Below are 21938 nucleotides of genomic sequence, written 5' to 3' on the forward strand. Positions count from 1 at the left end.
TGAGACAGGGTCTCACTATGTAGTTGAGACTGACCTGGAACTCACTATGTAGCCAGGCTGGTCTCGAACTCACAGTGATCCTCCTGCCTCAGCCTCCAGAGTGCTGGGATTACAGGCGTGCGCCACCATGCCTGGCTCATTTTTAATTATAAAATTAAGAAGTTAATCTTTATTTACTTTCATACCTAACATTAGACTTAGGTTGACTTTCTTCTGGAGGCCTTTTTCCCCAAAATTTCTTTTACATGAAAGAATTTTCTAGAAGTACTGGATATGTGCATGAAATGCATACTAGAATCACATACTCATGAGGTGTAACTTCGTGATTTGTAAAAAAAATTATGGTATCAGATGATAGCTCTTTATTGTCTCTTGGGAATAGTGACATGTGAATGTCAAATCTGAATTCAGCAATGACAGTTACCTAATTCAAATCAAGAGGAAGTTACTCTGAATTAGTAAAAAGAATGTATTAAAGAATGTATTCTTTTTATTCTTAGTTTAGTATGTGTTAGCTTCATAATTTTGTTGTTGTTGTTTTTGTGATGAAGTCTTGCTGTGTTGCCCACGTTGGAGTCAAATTCCTGGGCCCCAGCCATCTTTCTTCCTCAGCCTCCTGAGAGCTGGGATTGTAGGTGTACAATATGGTGCCTAGCAATATATATCAATATCTATCTGTGTATCTATGTATTTTTTTGGTACCGGAGATCGAACTCGGGTCCTTGAGCTTGTGAAGCAGGCGCCGAACCACTGAGCTAAATCCCAGGCCGCTAATGAATATTTTTTTAAGCACCCATTTTGTTGAGCTATTTTAAAATAATTATGGATGGTTAAAAAACATGTAAATTAAAGTTGCCTCTTAATTTTTTTTAAGAATCAACACTGCTTCACATGTTTTAGTTTGTTATACATTCTTGTAGAACCAGTTTCATTTTTCCAGTTTTGTAGAAAAATAGATGTTCCAGCCACCATTAAACTGTTTAGTCTTTAAGACCAATCAATATGTTCCTTGGAAGGATGAGTCTCACGACTCTTTTTTAAAAAATTATTTAAGACAGAGAAAAACTTTTTTTTTTACTCCCAATGCACAGTTTTTCAACAGCAGCAGCCAACGTGGGGTTTAGCAGGTTAACTTTACCCCCTAAATAAAGGTTTCTATAAATCAGTGATTTTACTACGAAAAACACTGTCTTTGAAAGAAAGGAGTAGCAGTCAGACATCAAGGCAAAATTTGGAATGATTAGGTCATAAACATGGCACTTATGAAAAGTAGTTTATTAGAATATTCCACTTAAGTGGTTACTTTTCTCTCCTTTCTGCCCTCAAAAAAAAAACTTCCTTTAAAAATTCCCCTTAAAATTTATAAAATTTCAGAAAAGCCTTGTACCCAAAACAAGTGCCTAAAAAGAAAAAAAAAAAAAAAGAAAGAAACCTGTGCTAACAACTCTTACAATTCATATTGAACTCAGGACCTTGTGCTTGTGAGACAGGTGGCAACCACTGAGCTAAATCCCTGGCCCTCAGATGACTTTAATGTATCTTTAATACTTTTTTCTGTTCAGTCAGCAAATACATATCTAGTGCCTGTTATGTGCAGATACTGTTTGCAAGGTCTGTCTACTAAATACACGGTTGTTGCTGTTACAATTACATCTATCAGTTTTCTAGTGAGAGGTATGTACTTGCAGTTTTCTTTTTTGGTGCTAAGAATTGAGCCTCCTGCTAAGCACATGGTCTACCATTGAGCCACACCCAGCCCCAAATGTGGGTATTTATAATCCATAATAATTTAACATTGGTTTCCTCCATTGAAGCTGCTCTTCCTAGGTCCTAGGCTAAAGTGTTTTTTTTTTTTTTTTTGGTACTGGGAATGCAACTCGGGTCCACGGGCTTTTGAGGCTGGGAGGCTGGCGGCAGCCACCACTGAGCTAGATCCTGGCCCTAGACTAAAGTTTTAATACTCCCAGTCTCCCTCCCTCCCTTTCCTCATCTTCCTCCCTCCAACTTTTTATTTGTTGAAACTCACATTCCATTATGTTGAGGGGGCCAATATTGAGGACTCCTAAGGAAGTTAGGTTTCAAGAGATTCATGAATATTATAAGTTGAAGTCTTTATTCTGAAGTGGCTGCTGTTAAAGGAAGCAAACATGCTTTCAGAGTCAGTAGCAAAAAGAATATTGAACCAGATTAATCTTTTATAACAGTTGTTTTCCCAGTACACACTGAGATATTATTTAAATGAAAATAATTATATAGGCAAGTTGGAAAATCTTAGAAGGTTAGATTCTGAATTTTCATAGTAGATATTTGTTGTTTTATAATTCCCTTTCTTCAAGCCCTTAAAAAATTGTTCAAACCCCTTTCCCAGTATTTGCCCATATTACCTCTTTGGATATTGATACTTAATACTTTTTTTTTCTTTTGAACTTGCCCTGTCTCAGTTCTCCAACTTTTTGGGATATAGAAAAGTCCTTAAGGTCTTTATTTATAATGTCATAGTGATTGCTCTCACCTGGCCCTTTCCCTGTCCCTTTTACATTTATGGGGTATATTAACTAGAATCGCAATCAGGTTTGATATCAGGTTTGTTGCCTTACCCGAAGGTAGAATGTCTTTTTGTTTTCAAACCTTTCTTAATTTTATGACTAATATTTTTTGGGGTTCTAAAGTTCTTGTTTAGATCTGTAGAGAACTTCCAGGGAATTTTCCTCTCTAGATCAAGGACTATAGATTTTTCATTATTAAAAAAAAATCATTAGGGCCAGGGATTTAGCTCAGTGGTTCTGGCACCTGCCTGGCAAATGGAAGGACCCGAGTTCAATCCCCAGTACCAAAAATAAATAAATAAACAAATAAATAAATAAATCATTAGATGTATTTTAGAGAAAACTTGAAATCTATAAGAAAATCTTTTCACATTGATATGTACTTTGAGTCATAATGTGTATATGACACAATTTAATCTGTCGATGTAAAAATAAATTTAAGAGAAGAAAAACTTTCATAGTTGAAGCAAACAAAACCTGTTTTATATACTTCCTTATAAGCTTGCTTTATCTGGGTAATGTTTTATGTACATGTATGCTCTTTTATATTTTAACTTTTCTTAAAAATAACTTTAGAATAAACATTTCCACATTTGAAATGCTTCATAAAATTTTTTTCTTGCTGTGCATAGTAGCACATGCCTGTAATTCCAGATGTTGGGAGCTGAGGAAGGAGCATCCCAAGTTTGCGATCCTGTCTCAGAATTTTTAAAAAGGAGGGGTAGGAGTATAGCTGAGTGGCAGAACATGCCTAGTTTCAATCCCTGTTACTACCCCAAAGTTATTATCAATAATTGCACAGGATTCAGTGAGTGTGCTATTCACTTAATCATTAATTCTTTCCTTTTCTTTCTTTCAATCCTGAGTGTGGGGATTACAGGCATGCACCATCATATCTGGCAATCATTCTTGTATCATTGAGAAGACTTTCATATTATATACATTCTTTGTCATTTTTCTTTTGTTTTTAAGATGGAGTCTTGCTATATTTTCCAGGATTGGTTTTGAACTCTTGATTTCAAGCCTCCTGAATGTTGGTATTATAGACGTGTGCCAGCACATCTGGTGCTTTGTCATTTTGAAAGATCTTGTTCTTTTCATGTTATCAGGTGTTTTAATATCCTAGGATCCTTGGAATTAGGATATTAAACATAGAATATTCAATGTCTTATTGAATATTCATATAGGTTAAAGTATTTGGGTGAATATCCATCATCAAACTCACATCTCTATATTAATATTTCTTTGTGATATCAGTTGACTTGGGATCCCTCCCATCCTCTCATTAGGGATTGAACCCACTGCTGCACACACACTAGGCAAGAGCTGTAACACTGTTTTCTTTTCTTTTCTTTTTTTTGGTGCCGGGGATTGAACTCGGGTCCTTGTGCTTGCGAGGCAGGCCACCGAACCGCTGAGCTAAATCCCCAGCCCATCACTGTTTTCTTAAAGAAGTTTCTCCCCCACATGATATTGGTACTGTGTATTGTGTTAATACCTTGTGGCTACTCATTAAATGTTCTGAAGATAGTTTCCCTTAGAGTTGAAGGTAACATAGCTCTTAGCTATATTATATATATTATATATCTCATATATAATATAATATATCTCATATTATATATCTCATATCTCATAGCTCTTTCTTCTTGACCATCATTTTCTTTTAATCTGTTATATGTGTGTGTATGCTGCTTTTATTTAAATTACATATTGTCCTCCTGAGTGAACTAGTTGAGGATGGCATCAGACTTGAGAGAGATCTCATGCATTCTGTGAGTATATTTAATAATGATACTAGCTTACTTTACAAAAAGCTTTTAAGAACAGTGGCAGTTTGCTGGGCATGCAGATGCATGCCTGTAATCCCAGCATTCGGGAGGCTGAGGCAGGGGGATTGCTGTGAGTTCGAGATCGGCCTGGGCTACATAGTGAATTCCAGGTCAGTCTCAACTACATAGTGAGACCCCGTCTCAAAAAAACCGGGGGGTGGGGAGAGGCAGTTTGCTAAATTATATAATTTGTAACATTAGAATATTCACCTTATACTCATTGATAGATTTCTTCATGGTACCGTCTAACTTTGTGTTTCTTCTTCCATTTCCAAGCTGCCATCACGAAAGCCAAAGTGGATTTCTCCAGTGTGGTGTGCCTGCCCCCTTCCGTCATTGCTGTGAATGGGCTGGACGGAGGTGGGGCTGGCGAAAATGATGAGGAACCAGTGCTCGTGTCCCTCTCTGCCGCCCCCAGCCCCCAGAGTGAGGCTGTTGCCAATGAATTGCAGGAGCTCTCCCTGCAGCCCGAGCTGACCCTGGGCCTCCACCCTGGCAGGAATCCCAATTTGCCTCCACTTAGTGAGCGGAAGAATGGTGAGTACATGTGGAATTATGACATTGCCTCATTTGAACCAGGTTCTTTGTGTTAACTTTTTTTCAAGTCTCTTGAAAGCTTCTACTTTAATATTTCTTATAAAATATTTAATATTTCTTTATATTTAATATTTCTTATAAAATAGAGAAATAATGGTAAGTTTAGGTGATCATTATAAGAATAACCTTTTCTGCTTGGTTATAATTGGTTTTTGATTTTTGTCTTTTTCTCCTCTGCTTTCTTTCTATAAATTCATCAATTCAGCAAATGTTTATTAAGCATCAGTGTATTATAAACTGTGCTAAAATAGGAAATATAATAAATTTGTGTCACCAAGAAACTTACCCTATCTTATACTTTGAATTTTAGAACTCTCCCTAGCTTAATATTTTTGATTGATTCTCTGTGGGATGAAAGCAAAAGTTAAACAAGTTTTAACAAGGCTGTTTCAGGACCCAGTGTGTCTTTTCATCTTTTCCTTATTTTATTTATTATTTTAAAAAACAGTACTGAGGATTGAACCCAGGGTCTTTACACTGAGCCACATCCCTAGACCTTTATTTATTTGGTTTGGTTTTTTGAGACAGCATCTCACTATGTAATTCAGGCTGGCTTTGAACTTGCTATGTAGTCTGGCCTGGCCTTGAACTTGGGACCATCCTCCTGCCTCAGCTTCCCTAGTGATGGGATTATACTGTAGGCATGCAGCACTATGCCTGACTCCCAGCCCTTTTTAAAATTTTGAGACAGGATCTCACAGTTGCTCAGCCTGGACTTCAATTTAAAATTCACCTACCGCATCTCACAGTTCTGAGATTATGGGCATGAACCACCATGCCTGTCTTAGTTTTTATTATCATTCTTCCATTTTTAGTATTTGCTCCAGACTTTTAAACTACTTCACCTTTTACAAATCATGTGCTCATACCTCAAACTTGTTTTAATTTTAAAAAGTTGATGTCATGGAGTATTTAAAAATTTCAGAGAAGAGTAATGTAACAAATGCCTGTATATTTAGGTGCCACCATCCTGTGTACTCTCCCATGTCCCTAGTGGTAACTGCTAATCTGAATTTGGTTTTTTGTTGTCATATATTTCTGTATTTTTCTTTATGTATGAATATACTTCTAAGCAAAATATATTAGTCCTCATTTTAAATCATATTGTTATGGAAGGAATTGGCAAGTGACACACAGAGAGGCAGTAGAATGGAAGTAAAATAAAAAAAGTTTACTCCATCTATGGGGATCCATGACACTAATGTCTGTGCCCTGATCGACTCCCCACTGGGTTACAACTCCTTCTTTTATAGGTTTTACAGCCTTGATCCCTTTCAGTTGGTTACATTGCATTTTCACTGTTCACATTGCTGATATTCAAAACATGGTGGCAAGGGAGTTGAATTTCTACCCAGATGCAGTTCTTTGTTTGGGGAGGTTATCTTTAGGAGTTATCTATTCTACCTAGCCAAGGGGAAGGGAGTGTGTTTGGTCCACAAAGCTAACAGTGGTTCTTTTCATTTACAAAACTTTTTAAGGAGACTAGATTCCTCCCGGTGGGGGTTAATTCTGAACTAAACAGAGCGAAGGGCAAAGTTATCTTTCATTGTTATATTTACTAGGTTTTCACTATTAAAGTTTTCCCTATCACTATATGGATTTAACCGTATATTACTTTAAAAACTATGGATGTACTTTGACACATGTCCCAACAGACCCATTGTGAGTTGAAAATACAGCAAGTCAGAAAGGCATTCAATACACCTAATCTACTGAACATCATAACTTAAGCCTAGCTTAATAACCTAGCTTAATTTTGATCAATAAGCATGATCAAAATACTTTAGTCTACAACTAGACATAATCATCTAACTCCAAACCTTGTATACAATAAAGTACTGGGTAGGGCTGGTGATTTACCTAGGTGGTTCCACACCTGCCTGCCAGGTGCAAGGTCCTGAGTTCAATCCCCAGTAGTGCTGAAAGTGCATGGTTGTGTGGGTGTGCTTTTGCACCATCATAAAGTAAAAAAATTGCAAGCTGAACCATTGTAAGGACCATCTTTATATTGTATTCTTCAAGTTGTGTTTACTGTTAAATATCTATCTTGTGAGTCATTCAAGATATAGTCTGTATTTTCTGGTGTATTAATCTGATGTATTAATCACCATTCATTGAGTGTAGTCTGACTTTTCACCTCCCATCTTTCTTTTTTTGAGGGGGACCGGGTACTTGCACTTGCAAGGCAGGTGGAGGAACCACTGAGCTGAATCCCCAGCCCATTCACCTCCCATCTTTAATACCAGTCTTATTTTATTTCTGGGTGTGTGCGAATCAGTTTCTAGGCTCTCTGTTCTGTTTCACTGGTTTCTACCCATCTCTTTGTCAATACTATATTATTTTAGTTGCTTCATAATGTGTGTTGCTTAGTAATATCTTGTTACCTGTGAGGATGGATCTCTCCTTGCCATTTTCTTCAAAGTTGTCTTGGTTTTTCTTACCCTTGTAATTTTCAATGATTTTAGAATTTTCCTGTCAAAAGCAAAAAGAAAAAAAAAACTGTTGGGACTTCTTTTGTCTGCACTGTTTTATCTTGAAAAAAATAAAGTAGAAAGAATTTTATGGACACCTTTTGCCTTGTTCTTAGACTCTACCATTGACATTTTATAATACTTGTTTAATAACCTATGTATTAGCTTGTCTCTGTCCATCAATCCACCTTGTTTTTGATACATTTCAAAATAAATTGCAGACACTAATACACTTTCTGTTTAGAAGTATGACATACAGAATAACATGCAACTTATAAGTGTCTTTGTTACTGAATTAACACAAAGTGAATGTACTTGTATGTGTAGCTAGTATTTCATAAAGAAATAAAACATTACTTATGCTTATGTCCCCACAAACTCTTCCATGCCCTTCCTGGTGGGTTCGCTTCCCTGCGTGAAGGAAATTTACTTTCCTGATTTCTAACAGCATAGTTTTGTTTTGCTTATTTTAAATTAATTTCTTTGGGGCTGGGGATTTAGCTCAGTGGTTCCAGCACCTGCTTCACAAGCACGAGGACCTGAGTTTGATCTCTGGTACTTTGAAAAATAAATAAATAATTAATTAATTTCTTTGGAGGTAGGTTCTTACTATGTTCCTCAGGCTCATTTCAAAACTTTTAGGATCAAGCAGTCCTCCTGCCTAAGCCTCCTAAGTCGCTGGGACTATAGACACTTGTCCTTGCATAGAGCATTTTGCTTGCTTATAAACTATGCAAATAGAATCATACTTCCTCTAGTCTGTTAGTGTCTTTGACATGTTTTGAATTGTTTGTGGCTATAGTTTATTTTCATTGCTATATAATCATTTTATGAATATACTGCAACTTTTTGGTCCATTTTACTTGACAGTTGGGTTGCTTTAATTTAAGGCTATCATGAATCATGTTGCTGTGAAGCTCATGTGCATGTCTTTTAGTATTCCTCGGGATTTTTTGTTTGTTTTTCTGTTTTTGGTATTGGGGATTGAACTTGGGTCCTTGCGCTTGTGACACAGGTGGCAGAACCACTGGGCTAAATCCCTGGTATCCTCTTGAGATTTTGATATGAAATATAGCATTTACTATAAATGGGTGAGAATATACATCTGAAATATATGGGCCTTTTTGTCATTAATTAATTTTTTCTCTCTGATTAAATAGGTGTTCTTTAATATCTTACACAGCTTTATTAATTTCTCTATAATGGACATGCAGATATTACAGTATTAGGTTTATTGCTGGGTATCTTTTTTTGGTAGATGTTATAAATTGTAGTTTTATAAATTACTTTCTGTTTGATGTTGAAGTATAGAAATGCCAAATCTTTTCAAAATCCCTGTACCTTTTCTACATACATGCTATTTGGGATACCTTTTCTTTCTCCTGCTCTTGTTGCCTCTTGTCCTTCAGGATTTTGTTCAGGGTTTGCTTTCTTTGAGAATTTTTCTGAAGTCAGGCACTGCAGATGGAGTAGGCCCTCCAGTTTTTATCCTGCTTTAATCCTGCAGCATTTAACATGGTTGGCCACTCCCTCAGATGTGAAACCATTCCTCCACTGACGTTTGTGATAATACCTTTTATTCGCTTTTTCATCTTACTTTTCCAGTCTCTACCTTTTCTGCACAGAGCCTTTGCTGTCTTCCTAAATTCTGTTCTCCGCATTCAGTCCTGGGGGAAAGAGGCTGAATGTGCTGCTGCGAAAAGCATTACTAAATTTTATGCCAAGTCTTTGCATGGGCTTTTGTAGGGAGGTAAGGGTAGAAGCAGAAGTGGAAAATCCTTGATAAGATTCTAACACTGGAAAATACAGCACTCGAGAACAGAATAAATCCTGGAGTTGGAGGGGCTTTAATGAGTGTGTCCTACTATATGTTGAGAAGATGAACTGAGAAATTTACTTCCCAGATCTGTTTCACTTAGAAACTTATGTGGAAAAGCAGTGGGTTAGCAAGGGTCCTTATGAGCTAGTAGGGCATTAAGGTCCTGGCACCTCTATTTCCTAAACAAAGGAGTTGGAATCTTTAAAGAGAAGGAGATTCCTTTGGTTAACCCAAGGTTTGGTGGCCTAATTGGAAAAATTCAGTAAGAAATTTCAAGGCATATTTTTTCATGTCATTCCTCTGTCTTAAAAGCAGAGTGCTTATTTCTAAAAAATACCATCAATCTGCCCTGGATCCTATCCAGCCTGATCTTGGAGAAGCCTAGAAGAGCCTTTTCTGATGATCCTTTGGCTCCAGCCTAAGGAGTTTTGGAACCCATGGATGAATGTATCATAATAGAAAAATCATTCCTTTTACCAACTATATGTTAATTCCTGAACTATACAGGTTAGTTGAAGTTTATATGAATGGAATGATCTATATTCCTCTTTTACTCAAAACAGATGGTATTCATTCATCTTGTGGAGTCTCGAGTTATAACCACCTGACGTAACTTTGGTTATGACTGGAAATTTAGTTTTAACTTTTGAACAGAGTCTTGAGTTAAGACTCGAATGCCAGCCACTTGTGCCTCCAAATGGTCTCAGATACAGATTTAATCCTTAAAGAGTTCTGGAGGGAACATTATAACATATATCCCTGTGTGGGGTTAATTAAGAAATTCTAGGCCAGTGTCTCTTTAAAGACAGATTTGCCTGTAAGAGACTTGGAAGGCTGTGTAGAGGAGCCTGAGACTTCAATTGACCAACCTGAGTTACAACCAGCGCTCGCAAATGGTAAGTTTGTAAGTCAAGAGTCCACTGTAATTAATATATTTTTATTGCTGTGTAGTGGATAACTTTCATAATTTTAATTTTTAATCTTTTTTATTAGTATGCTTGCAGGTCATAATGTTATATTTATCATGGGGAGTTGATTCACGTACATAATACATCTTAATCCTTTTTAAAATCCCCTATCTCTCCCCTACCTCCCTGCTCCTTCCAACTCTTGGTTCCCTTCCCATTTGCAAAAGGTAAAATCATTTTTTTCCCCTTTAGTTCTTATTTTCCTCCATCCTGTTTCTTCTCCCTACCCTTTCCCTTTACCTCTTGTTCTTCCATACATTTGAAAAAGGTCTGCCTACTTCCTTTTTATCTGTCTTCTATTTTACACACACACCGTCTATATATACACATAAGTGTGTGTGTGTGTGTGTGTGTGTGTGTGTGTTTGGTTTATTTAAAAAGTTTTTCATGTAAGAGAACCCATGCAGTATTTAAGCTTATGTGTCTTTACTTATTTCACTTAATATTGTGGTCTGAAGTTGCATCTGTTTGCCTCTTGATATCTCAAGTTTTATCTTTATGGAAAAGTAGTATTCCATTATGTATAAATGCCACATTTTCTTTCTTTATCTGTTGATAAGCATATATGCCATTTGCAGGATTTAACTACTGTAAATTGTGCTGCTATAAACATACTGTAAACATAAAACATGTATGTATCTCTAATAATTTTTAACTCTTGTGATACCTAGAAGGGGCATTACTAGGTCAAATGGAATTTCTATTTTTAGTTTTTTGCGGTATCTTCACTGTGGTTGTACTAGTTTGTATTCTCACCAACAATGTAGAATTCCTTTTTCCTTACATACTTGTCAGCATTTGTTGTTATTTGATTTTTTGGTGATAACATCTTTCTGGAATAAGCTGGTGTCTCACTGGTATTGTTTCTCTAATGTCCAGAGACGTTAATGTTGAACATTTTTTCATGTACAGTACTTATTGGCCATTTGTATTTCTTCTGGGAAGTGTCTGTCATTTCAGTTGCCTATTTTTGATTGGGTCTTTTTTCTTTCTTTGAGTTCTTTATATATGCTGGATGGTAGTCCTCTGTCCAGTTTTTTCCATTCTTTAGATTGTCTCTTCACTTTGTTGGCTATTTCTTTTGCTGTACAAAACCTTTTTAATTTGATATGATCTCTCCTTTTTTTAGTAGCGGGGATTGAACTCAGGCCCTTGCACTTGCGAGGCAGGTGGCAGAACCATTGAGCCAAATTCCTGGCTCTCTTTATGGTGTCTTTAAATGAAAATTTTCTACATTTAATGAAATTGAGTCTTTCATAGTTTTCTGTCTTGTGTATGTGGAAATAGTTTTGTGGTGGTAAGGTGTAGGACCCAGTTGAGTTTTTTTATCTGGTGAATTCCTGTTTATTTGAAAATCCTTTCTTTCCCTCTTGATCAGCAAAGTGACCTCATCTGTATCTCAGGGACTTGGCTATGTGTGGGTGTGTTTCTCAGCTCACTGTTTTCCACTGGTGTGTTTGTCTTTTCCTGTACTGTACCAGTAGCTCACAGTTTGAAGTATGTTAACTATAATGAGCCCTGTTGTAGGAGAAATAAACCCTTATATTTTGTTCCTTTTCAGGGATATTTTTCTTGGTTAGTCTTAGTCCTTTGCATCTCTGTATGGTTTTAAATTATAGTGGAATTTTTATTGGAATTGCATTAAATCTGTATACTAATTTCTCCCATATATTTATTCTGCAAGTTTTTTTTTTTAGTGGAATCTTGCCATGTTCCATGTTGCCCAGGCTGATCATAAACCCAATAAGGATTTATACTTTTTTGTGTAGTGGTCTTACACTTCTTTTGTTCCATTTAATTCATTGAATCCTAGGCCCTGTGCATGCTAGGCAAGTGCAGCAGAGCTGCTGAGCTATTTCTCTGGCCCTCCTTTACTTTTAGATGTTTCATGTATTTAAATCTTGTTATAAATGTTACCTTTTAAAAAATTCAGTGTTCTAGCTCTTGTTGCTGATCCAAGTATTTTTCTAAAAGAGCTAAGGGTAAGGTTTCTGTGTGTCTTTGCTCAGCGGTACTATCCAGGCAAAGGATATAAAGGAAGTAAGGGGCATAGAAAGCGGAGCTATTTAGGATTCTAATAGGAAAGATTAAATGGTTTGGAAAATAGGATTTTTATGAAATTCTAGGACATGAGAAGTTTTGTTTTTTTTTCATTGAGTTTATTGGTACTCCTTAAATATACAGTACAGTTACATTCATATTGGGATCTTGTACCTTTACATGACAGATCTTGGTTTTCATTTTCCCCCGTACCCCTGCCCTCCCTTCACCCCCTCCTCCCTTCCCTATTTACAAATACTTTGTTTCCATTTTTTCTTTTCTCATATTTTTTCTTTCTCCTTATTTCCTTTCCCCTACCCTTCCCACTTCCCCTACACCTTTAGCCCTTTTCTTCCTAGTTCACATTATCAGTTATACACTTTTAGTTTTTCACAACAGAGAAACTTTTCAGTATTCATACATGTGTGACTTATTTATTTCACTTAGGAGCATGGCCTCAATATGCATCCATTTTCCTATGAATGACTCTAGTTCCTCATTCTTTATGGCTGAGTAGTACTCCATTTTATAGAAAAACCCACATCTTTATTGAGATAACTGATAGGCAATTGGGCTGTTTCCAAGTTTTAGCTATTATAAACTGTGCCGCTATAAACATGGGTGTGCATATATCACTGTGATATGATTCTTTTTATTCTTTTGGAAAGATACCCAGCAGAGGGATAGCTGGGTCAAACAGAACCTCTAATCCTAGTTCTTTGAGGCATGCCCATATTGATTTCCACAGTGGTTGCACTCGTCTGCACTCCTACCAACAATGGAGAAGGGTTCCTTTCTCCCCACAACCCTGCCAACATTTGTTTTTGGTTGATTTCTTGATAGCGGCCATTCTTTGTGGGGTGAGGTAGACTCTCAGTATTGTTTTCATCTGCATCTCTTGAATGATGTTGAACATTTTTTCATATATTTATTTGCTGGTTTTACTACTTTGAGGAATGTCTTTTCATTTCAGATGCCCATTTTTGAATCAGGTCTTTATATTTGGGGGAACTGATTTTTTTTGAGTTCTTTATATATTCTAGATAATAGAATAAGGTTAGGGGCCGGGGATTTAGCTCAGTGGTTCTTCTGCCTGCCTTGCAAGCACAAGGACCTGAGTTTGATCCCTGGTACCAGGGAAAAAAAAAAAAAAAGAAAAAGAAAAAGAATAAGGTTGTCTCTTAGCTCTGTTGGTGGTTTCTCTTACAGTGCAGAAGTTTTTTTTTAATAAGATGAGATCCCAGTTGTTGATTCTTTGTGCCAGTTTCCATGCTACTGAGGATTTGTTCATAAAGTTTTTTCCTGTGCCAGTGTCTTTGAGAGTTCTGTCTAACTTATCTTCCATAAAGATTAGTGTTTCTGTTTTAATATTTAGATCTTTAATCCACTTGGATTTTAGTTTAGTGCGGATGAAAGATAAGGGTCTAGTTTTCATCTTTGGCAGGTTGAAATCTAGTTTTTCCAACACAATTTATTAAAGAGGCTATCTTTTCTCCACTGAGGATGGTTGCCTCCTTTGTCAAAGATGAAGTAGCTGAGTACATCTGGAGTTGTTTCTGTATCTTCCAGTCTATTCCACTGATCCTTGGGTCTTTTTCTTTGCCACTATCATGCTGTTTTTATCACAGCGGCTTTGTAGTATAGTTTCAAGTTGGGGATTTTGATACCTGCTGCCATGTCTCTGTTGCCTAGAATTGCTTTTGCTATTTTAGTCTCTTCTTGTGCCAAACGAATTTTTGGATTATTTTCTCTATTTCTGTGAAATATACTGTTGGAATTTCAATTGGTATTGCACTGAATCTGTGTAGCAGTTTTGGCAGTATGTCCATTTTCACTATGTTGATTCTTCCTACCCAGAAGCAAGGGATGTCTTTCCATTTTCTTATATACTTTTTTATCTCTTTTTTTCAGAGTGCTGTAGTTTTCAATGTAGAGAGATCTTTTGCTTCCCTTGTTAGATTGATTCTGAGATATTTCTTTTTTTGGGATGCTCTTGTGAAAGGAATTGTTTGCCTGATTTCTCTCTCGGTGAGTCTTTTATTTGTGTACAAGAAGGCTATTGATTTTTCATTGTTGACCTTGTATCCAGCTACTCTACTGAATCTGTCAATTAAGTCTAAAAGTCTTTTGGAGGAGTTTTTGGGGTCTTCTATGTAGAGTATCATATTGTCGGCAAATAATGACTGTTGAACTTCTTCCTTTCCTAGGAAATGAGATGTTTTAAGGAGAATATGGAAACTAACATTTAGTAAGAAGGTCGATTAGTATAAAAACTTGTTTAGTTCCTCTGGATTATGAATCCTTTGGGGAGTCTGGGAGGGTGGGGCAAGAAAGCTATATATAAAGTTATATTATTTTAAATTTTTTAAAATGCATGTTAATAAGTGTTAAAAGTTTAGAAATCTGTCTTGATATCCTGCAGTATCCTATCTCTATAGAGTGAATTAGAGACTGTTGATCATACTAAATTTTCACTGAATAGTAGAAAGTTATTAGAAGCAAAGCTTTTATTGAACTGGAGATTAGGGTCATTACCCTTCATTTCCTTGGTTCTGTTAGCTTGAAAACCATGTTCATTTGTGTGGAGGCCTTGTTAAAGTTTTACTTTAGTTCTGTTTATGAAATGTTACCAATTTGCACAGCAGTAGAACTGAGGTGTCTACTATTCTGAGCCTTAGGAGTTAAGACTTTTAGAACTGTGCAACCTGTTTTAAAACTTGTTTTCATGATGAATCTCTGGCTGTGCTGATGCTTTTGAGTGTAAATATAAATTATGAGCAATAGGCATAATTGTTGCTTATTTCCTTTTAAGATTACTTTTAGATGTTTTAAAAATAGTTTTTCTTTAACTTCATCCCAAAGGACATATGGGTGTGGACTTGCTGTGAAAAAGTGAAATCAACTGAAAATGTGCTGTTTTATTGTTACTGCACTGCATGATTGTCAGCACTCCTATAGGGCTGAATATAGACACTTGTGGCATTACAAACACTTTTCTCAGCAGAGAAGGGTTTTGACAGGCGGGAAACAGCACTCTGCCCTTCCTACTATCCTCTGTGCAGGAATCTTATAATTTGTATTTATTTTCCTTTAGGTACAGAACTGTGAGAACTTACTTCATTTGAAAAACTCACACACAGCAAATTTTATAGCCCACAGAGGGACAGGGGAATGACTCAACTTTTTAGGGAATGTGTCTCCCTCAGTTGCTAACCTCTGAGCAGCCTCCATTGCAGTCTGAGTTGAGTCTTAACCCATTTTCCCCTAAGACAGAGAGCTCAATTGCCAGAAGGGGCCAGTGATAATGCTCCTGCCTCTTGGAGCAGCCTGCAGCCCACACTGGCTGCCACTGTGATGCCTGTTGAGTCATTCCCACAGTTCTATATAGAGCTCTTCTAAACATGATGTTCTTGGAGTGAGAAAGAAAGGAAAATTTTCTCTTCTACAGACCCTTCCCCCTCATCGGCACTGCTTTCTCTTTTCTAAGAATATTGTCCTCACTCATTGTGAGACTGTTTTAAGATCTCCTAGTGCTTTTATTTATCACTTTTTTGACTAAGCATTAAGATATTTGCTGGGTTAAGGTTGCAACAGTAGGCTTTCAAGATAATGGGCTATTAGTTTACCAGAAAAATTGAGGAATTCTAGATAAACAAACCAAACATGGGTTTCTAGTTTTCAACTCATTAAAAGTCCATCAAATATGCAAAAAGTCATCTTAATATATTATTAGAAATATCAACTACTATTGCAAAGGGAATGAATGAGCTTTTAATTTTGAGTAAATAAAAAATTGCTATAAATATAATTTAAAAGTATTTTAGCCCCCTCTCCCCCAAGGTAAACTGCACGTTTGTTCTTATTCAGATCTACTCTATCCTAGTGGAAAAAGGATTAAGGTTTATTTATCAGGAAAGGGAAATTCTTATACATTAAAGCTGTCTTCCTGTGTGCTCTGTACATCCAGGGTGATCATAAAGTGTTTAAGGAAGTCTACAAGAGTAAGCTGTCTATAGATAGCATATCTCACATGGGCACAAGTTAGGGGCTCTTTTAGGAGACTGACAGATCTGAACAACAGATTACAGCTCTGGAATGTATTCAGATGACTTTTTGAAACAGATATTTTAATTGGAGTGGGGGTGGAAAAATAGTTGAGCTTCTGCAGTTAAATATTCAACTTCCTTAGCCTGTTATCTATAAATATCACAGATGAAAATGCTGTTAGAACTCTTTTTCAGAAAATTTACTTAGCTTACATATTCATTTATTTGTATGTGTCTTATGCATCTACCCTATCCCTACCTCTCATTAATAGGTCAGTAATTAGACTATTTATTTCACGACATTGAGTTGTTTGGATTGTATTTAATCTGTTCCCTTAAACTGTATTAGCAGCAGAGTCTTACATTATGGTTTTGAACAAAACCTCATGAGAAGGAGGGGGTGGTAAGCAGTTGGTCTGTTTTCTTCGGAAAGTCTTTCTGTGTGTTTCTCCTTCTGCTAGAGACGCATAGAAGGGAGGAGCTTGCTCACTGTCTTAACCACACTCTTGTCTTTACTGGAGCACATTGGTCTCCTGTCGGCAGTTACTCAACTCTCTGCCACCCGGGCTCATCTGAAGGGTGGCAGTTGGTGATTGTTCTGAGAACAGGAGCAAGTTCTACAGTCTGGTTTGAGTACAAGCATGAGATTGAATTTGTGAATGCCTTCCGTGGTGTCTGAAGACATCTTTTTTTCTGTGACTTTGACTTCCTCCGTTGAATTTGTCAGCTGTTGTTTCTAAGAGGACTTTGTCATGACTCTGCTGGAACCTGAGATGTTAATGATGGCTGTACAGTCAGGTAATCCCCTTACCCCTGCAAATCCCATTTGCTATACACTTCTTTAACAAGGTTGGGCATATGTGTACTAGGAATGGACAGAGATAGGAAGATAAAGCATAAGTTGTGTAGAAATTGTACAGCATTTTTAGGTTTTTATTGTTTAAAAAAGACTTTTTCTCTAATTGCAAGTGGTAGTTACTCAGATATAGCTAACTGGTCTTCTTACTGTCCAGTGGGGAGACCTATTGAGCAAAGGAAAAATGTTTGTCTTCTTTAATCATTCTGTCTGTGAAACTGCTTTTAATGAAAGTTAGATTGCTTTTGATGTTTTATACATTATCTTTAATCACTGTACTCTATTTTTATGACTTTGTGAAAGCATCTTTTAAATTTTTCCTTACCTGCTCTTTCTCTTTTGTATTATAATCTTTATATGTCATCTTTTATATGGCATCTGTAAATGCTCTTGCTGACACATAGAATTGGGAACAAATTTTGGAGATGGGGAAGTTTTAGCAAGGAGATAGTCAATGAAAAAAATGCAGAATTTAAAATTTTTTATCTCTAAAAATAGTTTTCCAATTTAATAATGCCTCTTAAAATTTTTTAAATTCCAGTTTTTAATGGTTTCCTTCATTTAATGTCTTTGAACTTTAAGTCAGATATCTAAAAATAGGGAATGTTCCCCTTTTTTTATTTTTAGACTTCTGTTAAGATGTAATCTTGTAGTGTTTTCCTGTTTCAGAACATGTCTCCAAAGATTTATACAAATGGCATTTGGGACCGCTTTCCTATCCACAGGCCGCATTCAAAGGCGAATAAGACTCCCTTTGGTCTGGCAAATACTATCTTTGGCAGGATAGGTCTCTTTCTTCTCCTTAGGGAGCATTTAAGTAGTGTGTTTTCAGACCCAGATATACATCAGTTGAGCACAGTATCAGATGCTGTTAGGTTAAGCCTTATGGACAGGGAAGGGGCAGACAGAAAGGTGATACTGCTACCATTTTGTACTTTCTGGTTTTGCAAGCATGACTATAATGAGTCATTAATTGAATTTTTTTGTTCATATATGCTATATATTTTAGGTTGCCTTTTCCTTTCCTCCCGCAGATCGGTTGAGCTTTGTATTCTAAGCAACATAGTATGCTTATCTGAATGTTTCCCATCTGTGTTTGATGAAATAGCTCCCAGTTAAACTGACTTGGATTTTTTTTCCCTGTATGTATTCCAGGTCTCTGGTATGAGTGGGCAATGCATATTTTATCCTGAGGGGTAGATTTTAGCATTTGAACTTTCCCTGCTTGATCACCTTGTTACTTACAGATTATCTCAATCCAGTAACTTCCTAGTCAAAGTTAAAAGATTATTTTTCCCCAAGGTAGTTTGTGTTCTGAGCCTTAAAAGGTAAAGGGATATACTTAATATTTTGTTGCCTTGTCTAAGAGCTGTTTTTCCCAGGACATATATTGAGCAGGGCTAGTTATTCATCTATTGGGCCAGCTACTTCATAAAACTTTTAAGGGACAATAACATGTAAGACAAGTATAGATGAATTTGACAAGGGTTTTGAATACAGGTAGAACTAAAGGGCTGCCAGGAAGAGCATGTATCCACCTTTCTTTTGCTTATGTTCATAAAAACAGAGAAACTGTAGGAAGAAGTGTAGGCCTTCCTTGTGTAACAACCAAGTTCTGTTCCTGTGAATAGACTGTTAAGTAAATTGGCCACTAAAAGAGGAATTGTATATAATATGCATGTTACAGTATTCAGAGCAAAGAAATGGTTAAAGAAACATCCAACTTAATGACTTTGCTTTAACAGTGTTTGTGTAACTTCAGTACTGTAATGTATAACAACATAAAATAATTGTATCATATTATACAGTCAGCAAAAAATTACAGCACTATATAACAAGGTGTACTCTATCAAAAAAAGGCATTGAGGCTCTATAAACAAGGTGTACAAAATTGTACCAAAAAGATGAAAACGTTTTAAGTCCAGGTGGTGAGTCCTAAGTCTGAACAGCATGCCTTAGTTGTAAGTCTGAATAGTCATTAAACAGGTCATTAAGTGAGGAAAATCTATAACAAACTGGTTTATCTGTTACTTATTCCTAAATATTCAAAAACTTTAATAATGTTTTGGTTTTGTAAATATATGAGCCTGATTGTAAGTGTAGTATGACAGCCATATAGTTGTACACTGTAGTCATTTATGATAGGAAATAAAAAGGCATCTGTTGTGAAGCCCCAATAAACTAAAAACCAGTGATTCTTCTGAAAGCCAAGACATCAAGACCTTATCTAGGTGAACCATAGATTTTCTAGCAATAGGGTATCTATACCTTCATGAGTAAACTATTTCATATTTTTTAAGTAATTAAGCTCCTTTAAACAAAATTAATATGGAAAGATTTTTATCCTAAATCAGACTTTATGAAATTGGACATGACAGTAAAGTACCAGGATATACTTATTTACCATTTTCATTCAGTATTTGGAAGTTGGACATTTTGCTGAGATAGTCTTGTATATCTGTAAAGATTTTCATCCTTCACATCCACTGCTCGTGGTCTCTTACTGATGCTCTGGATCCAGTTAGATATTGCCTTTCTATGAAGCCTGTCTCAGTAGGGCTACCCTTCCTCCTTTTGCTGTTGTAGTACCACCTCAGTGTACACTAACCTTCATTTCTACATGCCTTCATAAATAGAGTATTAGCCTCCCAAGGACAGTGTTTATCTATATATTTACTCCTGATGTTGGTTCTTGGTAGACATTCAGTAATAATTTTTGAAAGAATGATGAAATTTGGTTTGGCAGTATTTCCTCTAATATGTAGACAGACGTCTTTAAGATTTTTTTCTTAAAAATGAGTCCTCTAGCAGCTCAACAGTAGAATGATTGCCTACCATGTGTGAGGCCCTGGGTTTAATCTCTAGTACTGGCAAAAAAAGAATAATAAGAAATGGATCCTCTAACTACCATCCTGTATTTTAGGCAATCTTTATCCAAAGCATGTGCTGTTGAAGCATGGCTTTCAAAGTTAAAATTGTTTTTTTATCTCAGAATGTGCTGTGTACCCTCTTTCTGCCTATAATGTACATTGCTGGATGAATGTAAGTGTTCCCGAGCCACATTTAGAGCCTTTATCATTGCTATGGAGACTTACCTGCATCATTACAGTTAGAAAAGGAATGAACTGAGATGGACATGATAGACTTTCTGAAATGAAGTGTAAGGGAATACAGGGACACAGCATTGACTGCTGTCTTTTGGAATGGAGGAATGCTAGGGCTCAGCTCTTGACAGCTGTATGTAAGGCCCTGACCAGGCAGGACCTGCCTTGTACATGTGTCCAGCCAGTGCAGTCTTCTCCATTTCTGCCTCTGCTGTAGTGGGACAGACTTCACTCATAGAGAAAAAGATTGAGATAGTGCCCTAGGTATGCTTTGGTCCCAAGACACATGCTTGATCTTAATGAGGTGCAGTTAGGAAGTCAGTTTGTTTTTTGTCTGTCTCTTATGCATGCACACACACACTGGCCCTCTCTTATGAATATCTCACCACGTATATTACGTATTCTGTTAACTAATAATTTTAAGAAGTGTCTCCCCAATCTGTTAACTGTCTTATCCCTTAATGTATATGTACCACATTCCTGAATTTCTTTAACCTTTAGTTCCTTGATCATCATACTTTGCTTCTGAATTGTGTGTTTAAAAATAGTATGAGTCGTGGGGGGGCAGTAATTAATAAAAATAAGATGGGAGGAAGAATGGTAGGGCAAAAGGACAGATTGTACAGACAGCCTTTGTAGCTCTTGGTAATGCATTAACTGTTTAAGGAAGCCTCCTGCCCACCACAACTGCTTAGTTTCATATTGGTCAGAGGAGTATGGAGCTGATGAAAACTTAAGAGCCATCAAAATTACCTATTGTTTTGGATCTCTAAATACTCCAGATACTAATTTGGACTTGTAAAAATAATACTTATGCTTTTGTTTATATTTAAGGGATTTTAAAGCTTAAAAGAAATCCCCTTTAAGATGAGGAAATTGGTACGTTGAGGTTAATTTATTTCCTGAAGTCACATAATTAGTGGCAGGAATGGAAGGAGAGTAATTTTCTTACCCCAGGTCAGGGTTCTTTGTGCTGTAACATACTTACAAAGAAATCATTAGAGACCTCTAATGTATGAGGCTATTTGTACTTTTGACCAGAGATCTTGGTTCTTGTTTTTGGTGGTAGCAGGGATTGAACTCAGTACCTTGTACTTGTAAGGCAGGCACGGTGCCACTGAGCTAAATCTCTGGTCCTCCGTTACAGGTTTCTATTGGTAGAATAACTTACATAAAGAGATGGCGATAGAACAAGTACCTGAATGACCACCATCCACACTCTGGGAAGGGTGGTCAGAGTGCTACAGGCCTGTAATTCTCTGCTGGACCTCCCTCCATCTTGCTGTCTTCTCCGGCCTGGCTAATGATCTCACACTGTGGTGATGATCTCAGAAGACATGTAGGCAGGCAGACAGTTGTTGTCATCTGTATTCTGGCTTACATCTTACTGCCCTTTCTCTGACTCACTGATTTATCTGAGTCCCCTAGAGTTAGGACCTAGATCAAAGAAATTTAAATTCATCTGTCTTTCTCCATCTTTTCTTTTCCTCCTCCTTTTTGTTCCCTTTTGGATGAGGCAAGCTGTCAAGACCATGAATTGTGGTTTTAGCCTTAGTAAAATAGTGCCAAATTAGATTGAAGATGAGATTCCTATAGTCTTGGGTTTTTTTTTTTAACTTCTTTTATGATGACCACATGTATTATTTTTATAAGGTTTTCTTT

At 36.6% G+C, this 21938-nt stretch overlaps 1 protein-coding gene and 1 long non-coding RNA gene across 3 annotated transcripts in view; both read left to right on the forward strand.

The window, feature by feature from the left end:
* Positions 1-4729, forward strand: part of LOC104854112 — a 75565-nt gene extending 70836 nt beyond the window's left edge. The window contains exon 3 of the long non-coding RNA XR_777974.2: positions 4652-4729. This is a non-coding gene — a long non-coding RNA (uncharacterized LOC104854112). The remainder of the gene's footprint in view (positions 1-4651) is intronic.
* Positions 4730-16868: 12139 nt separating this feature from the next.
* Mrtfa (myocardin related transcription factor A) overlaps positions 16869-21938 on the forward strand; it is a 92904-nt gene continuing 87834 nt past the window's right edge. Inside the window, exon 1 of one of the 2 annotated variants that reach the window (XM_033766208.1) lies at positions 16869-17114. In XM_033766208.1, the coding sequence (XP_033622099.1) occupies positions 17069-17114 (46 nt within the window). In that variant the 5' untranslated portion in view covers positions 16869-17068. The remainder of the gene's footprint in view (positions 17115-21938) is intronic. The other variant, XM_010612443.3, reaches the window with a different exon arrangement.

The sequence above is a fragment of the Fukomys damarensis genome, unplaced genomic scaffold, assembly GCF_012274545.1.
Source record: "Fukomys damarensis isolate Sample0158 unplaced genomic scaffold, DMR_v1.0_HiC HiC_scaffold_19, whole genome shotgun sequence".
NCBI lineage: Eukaryota > Metazoa > Chordata > Mammalia > Rodentia > Bathyergidae > Fukomys > Fukomys damarensis.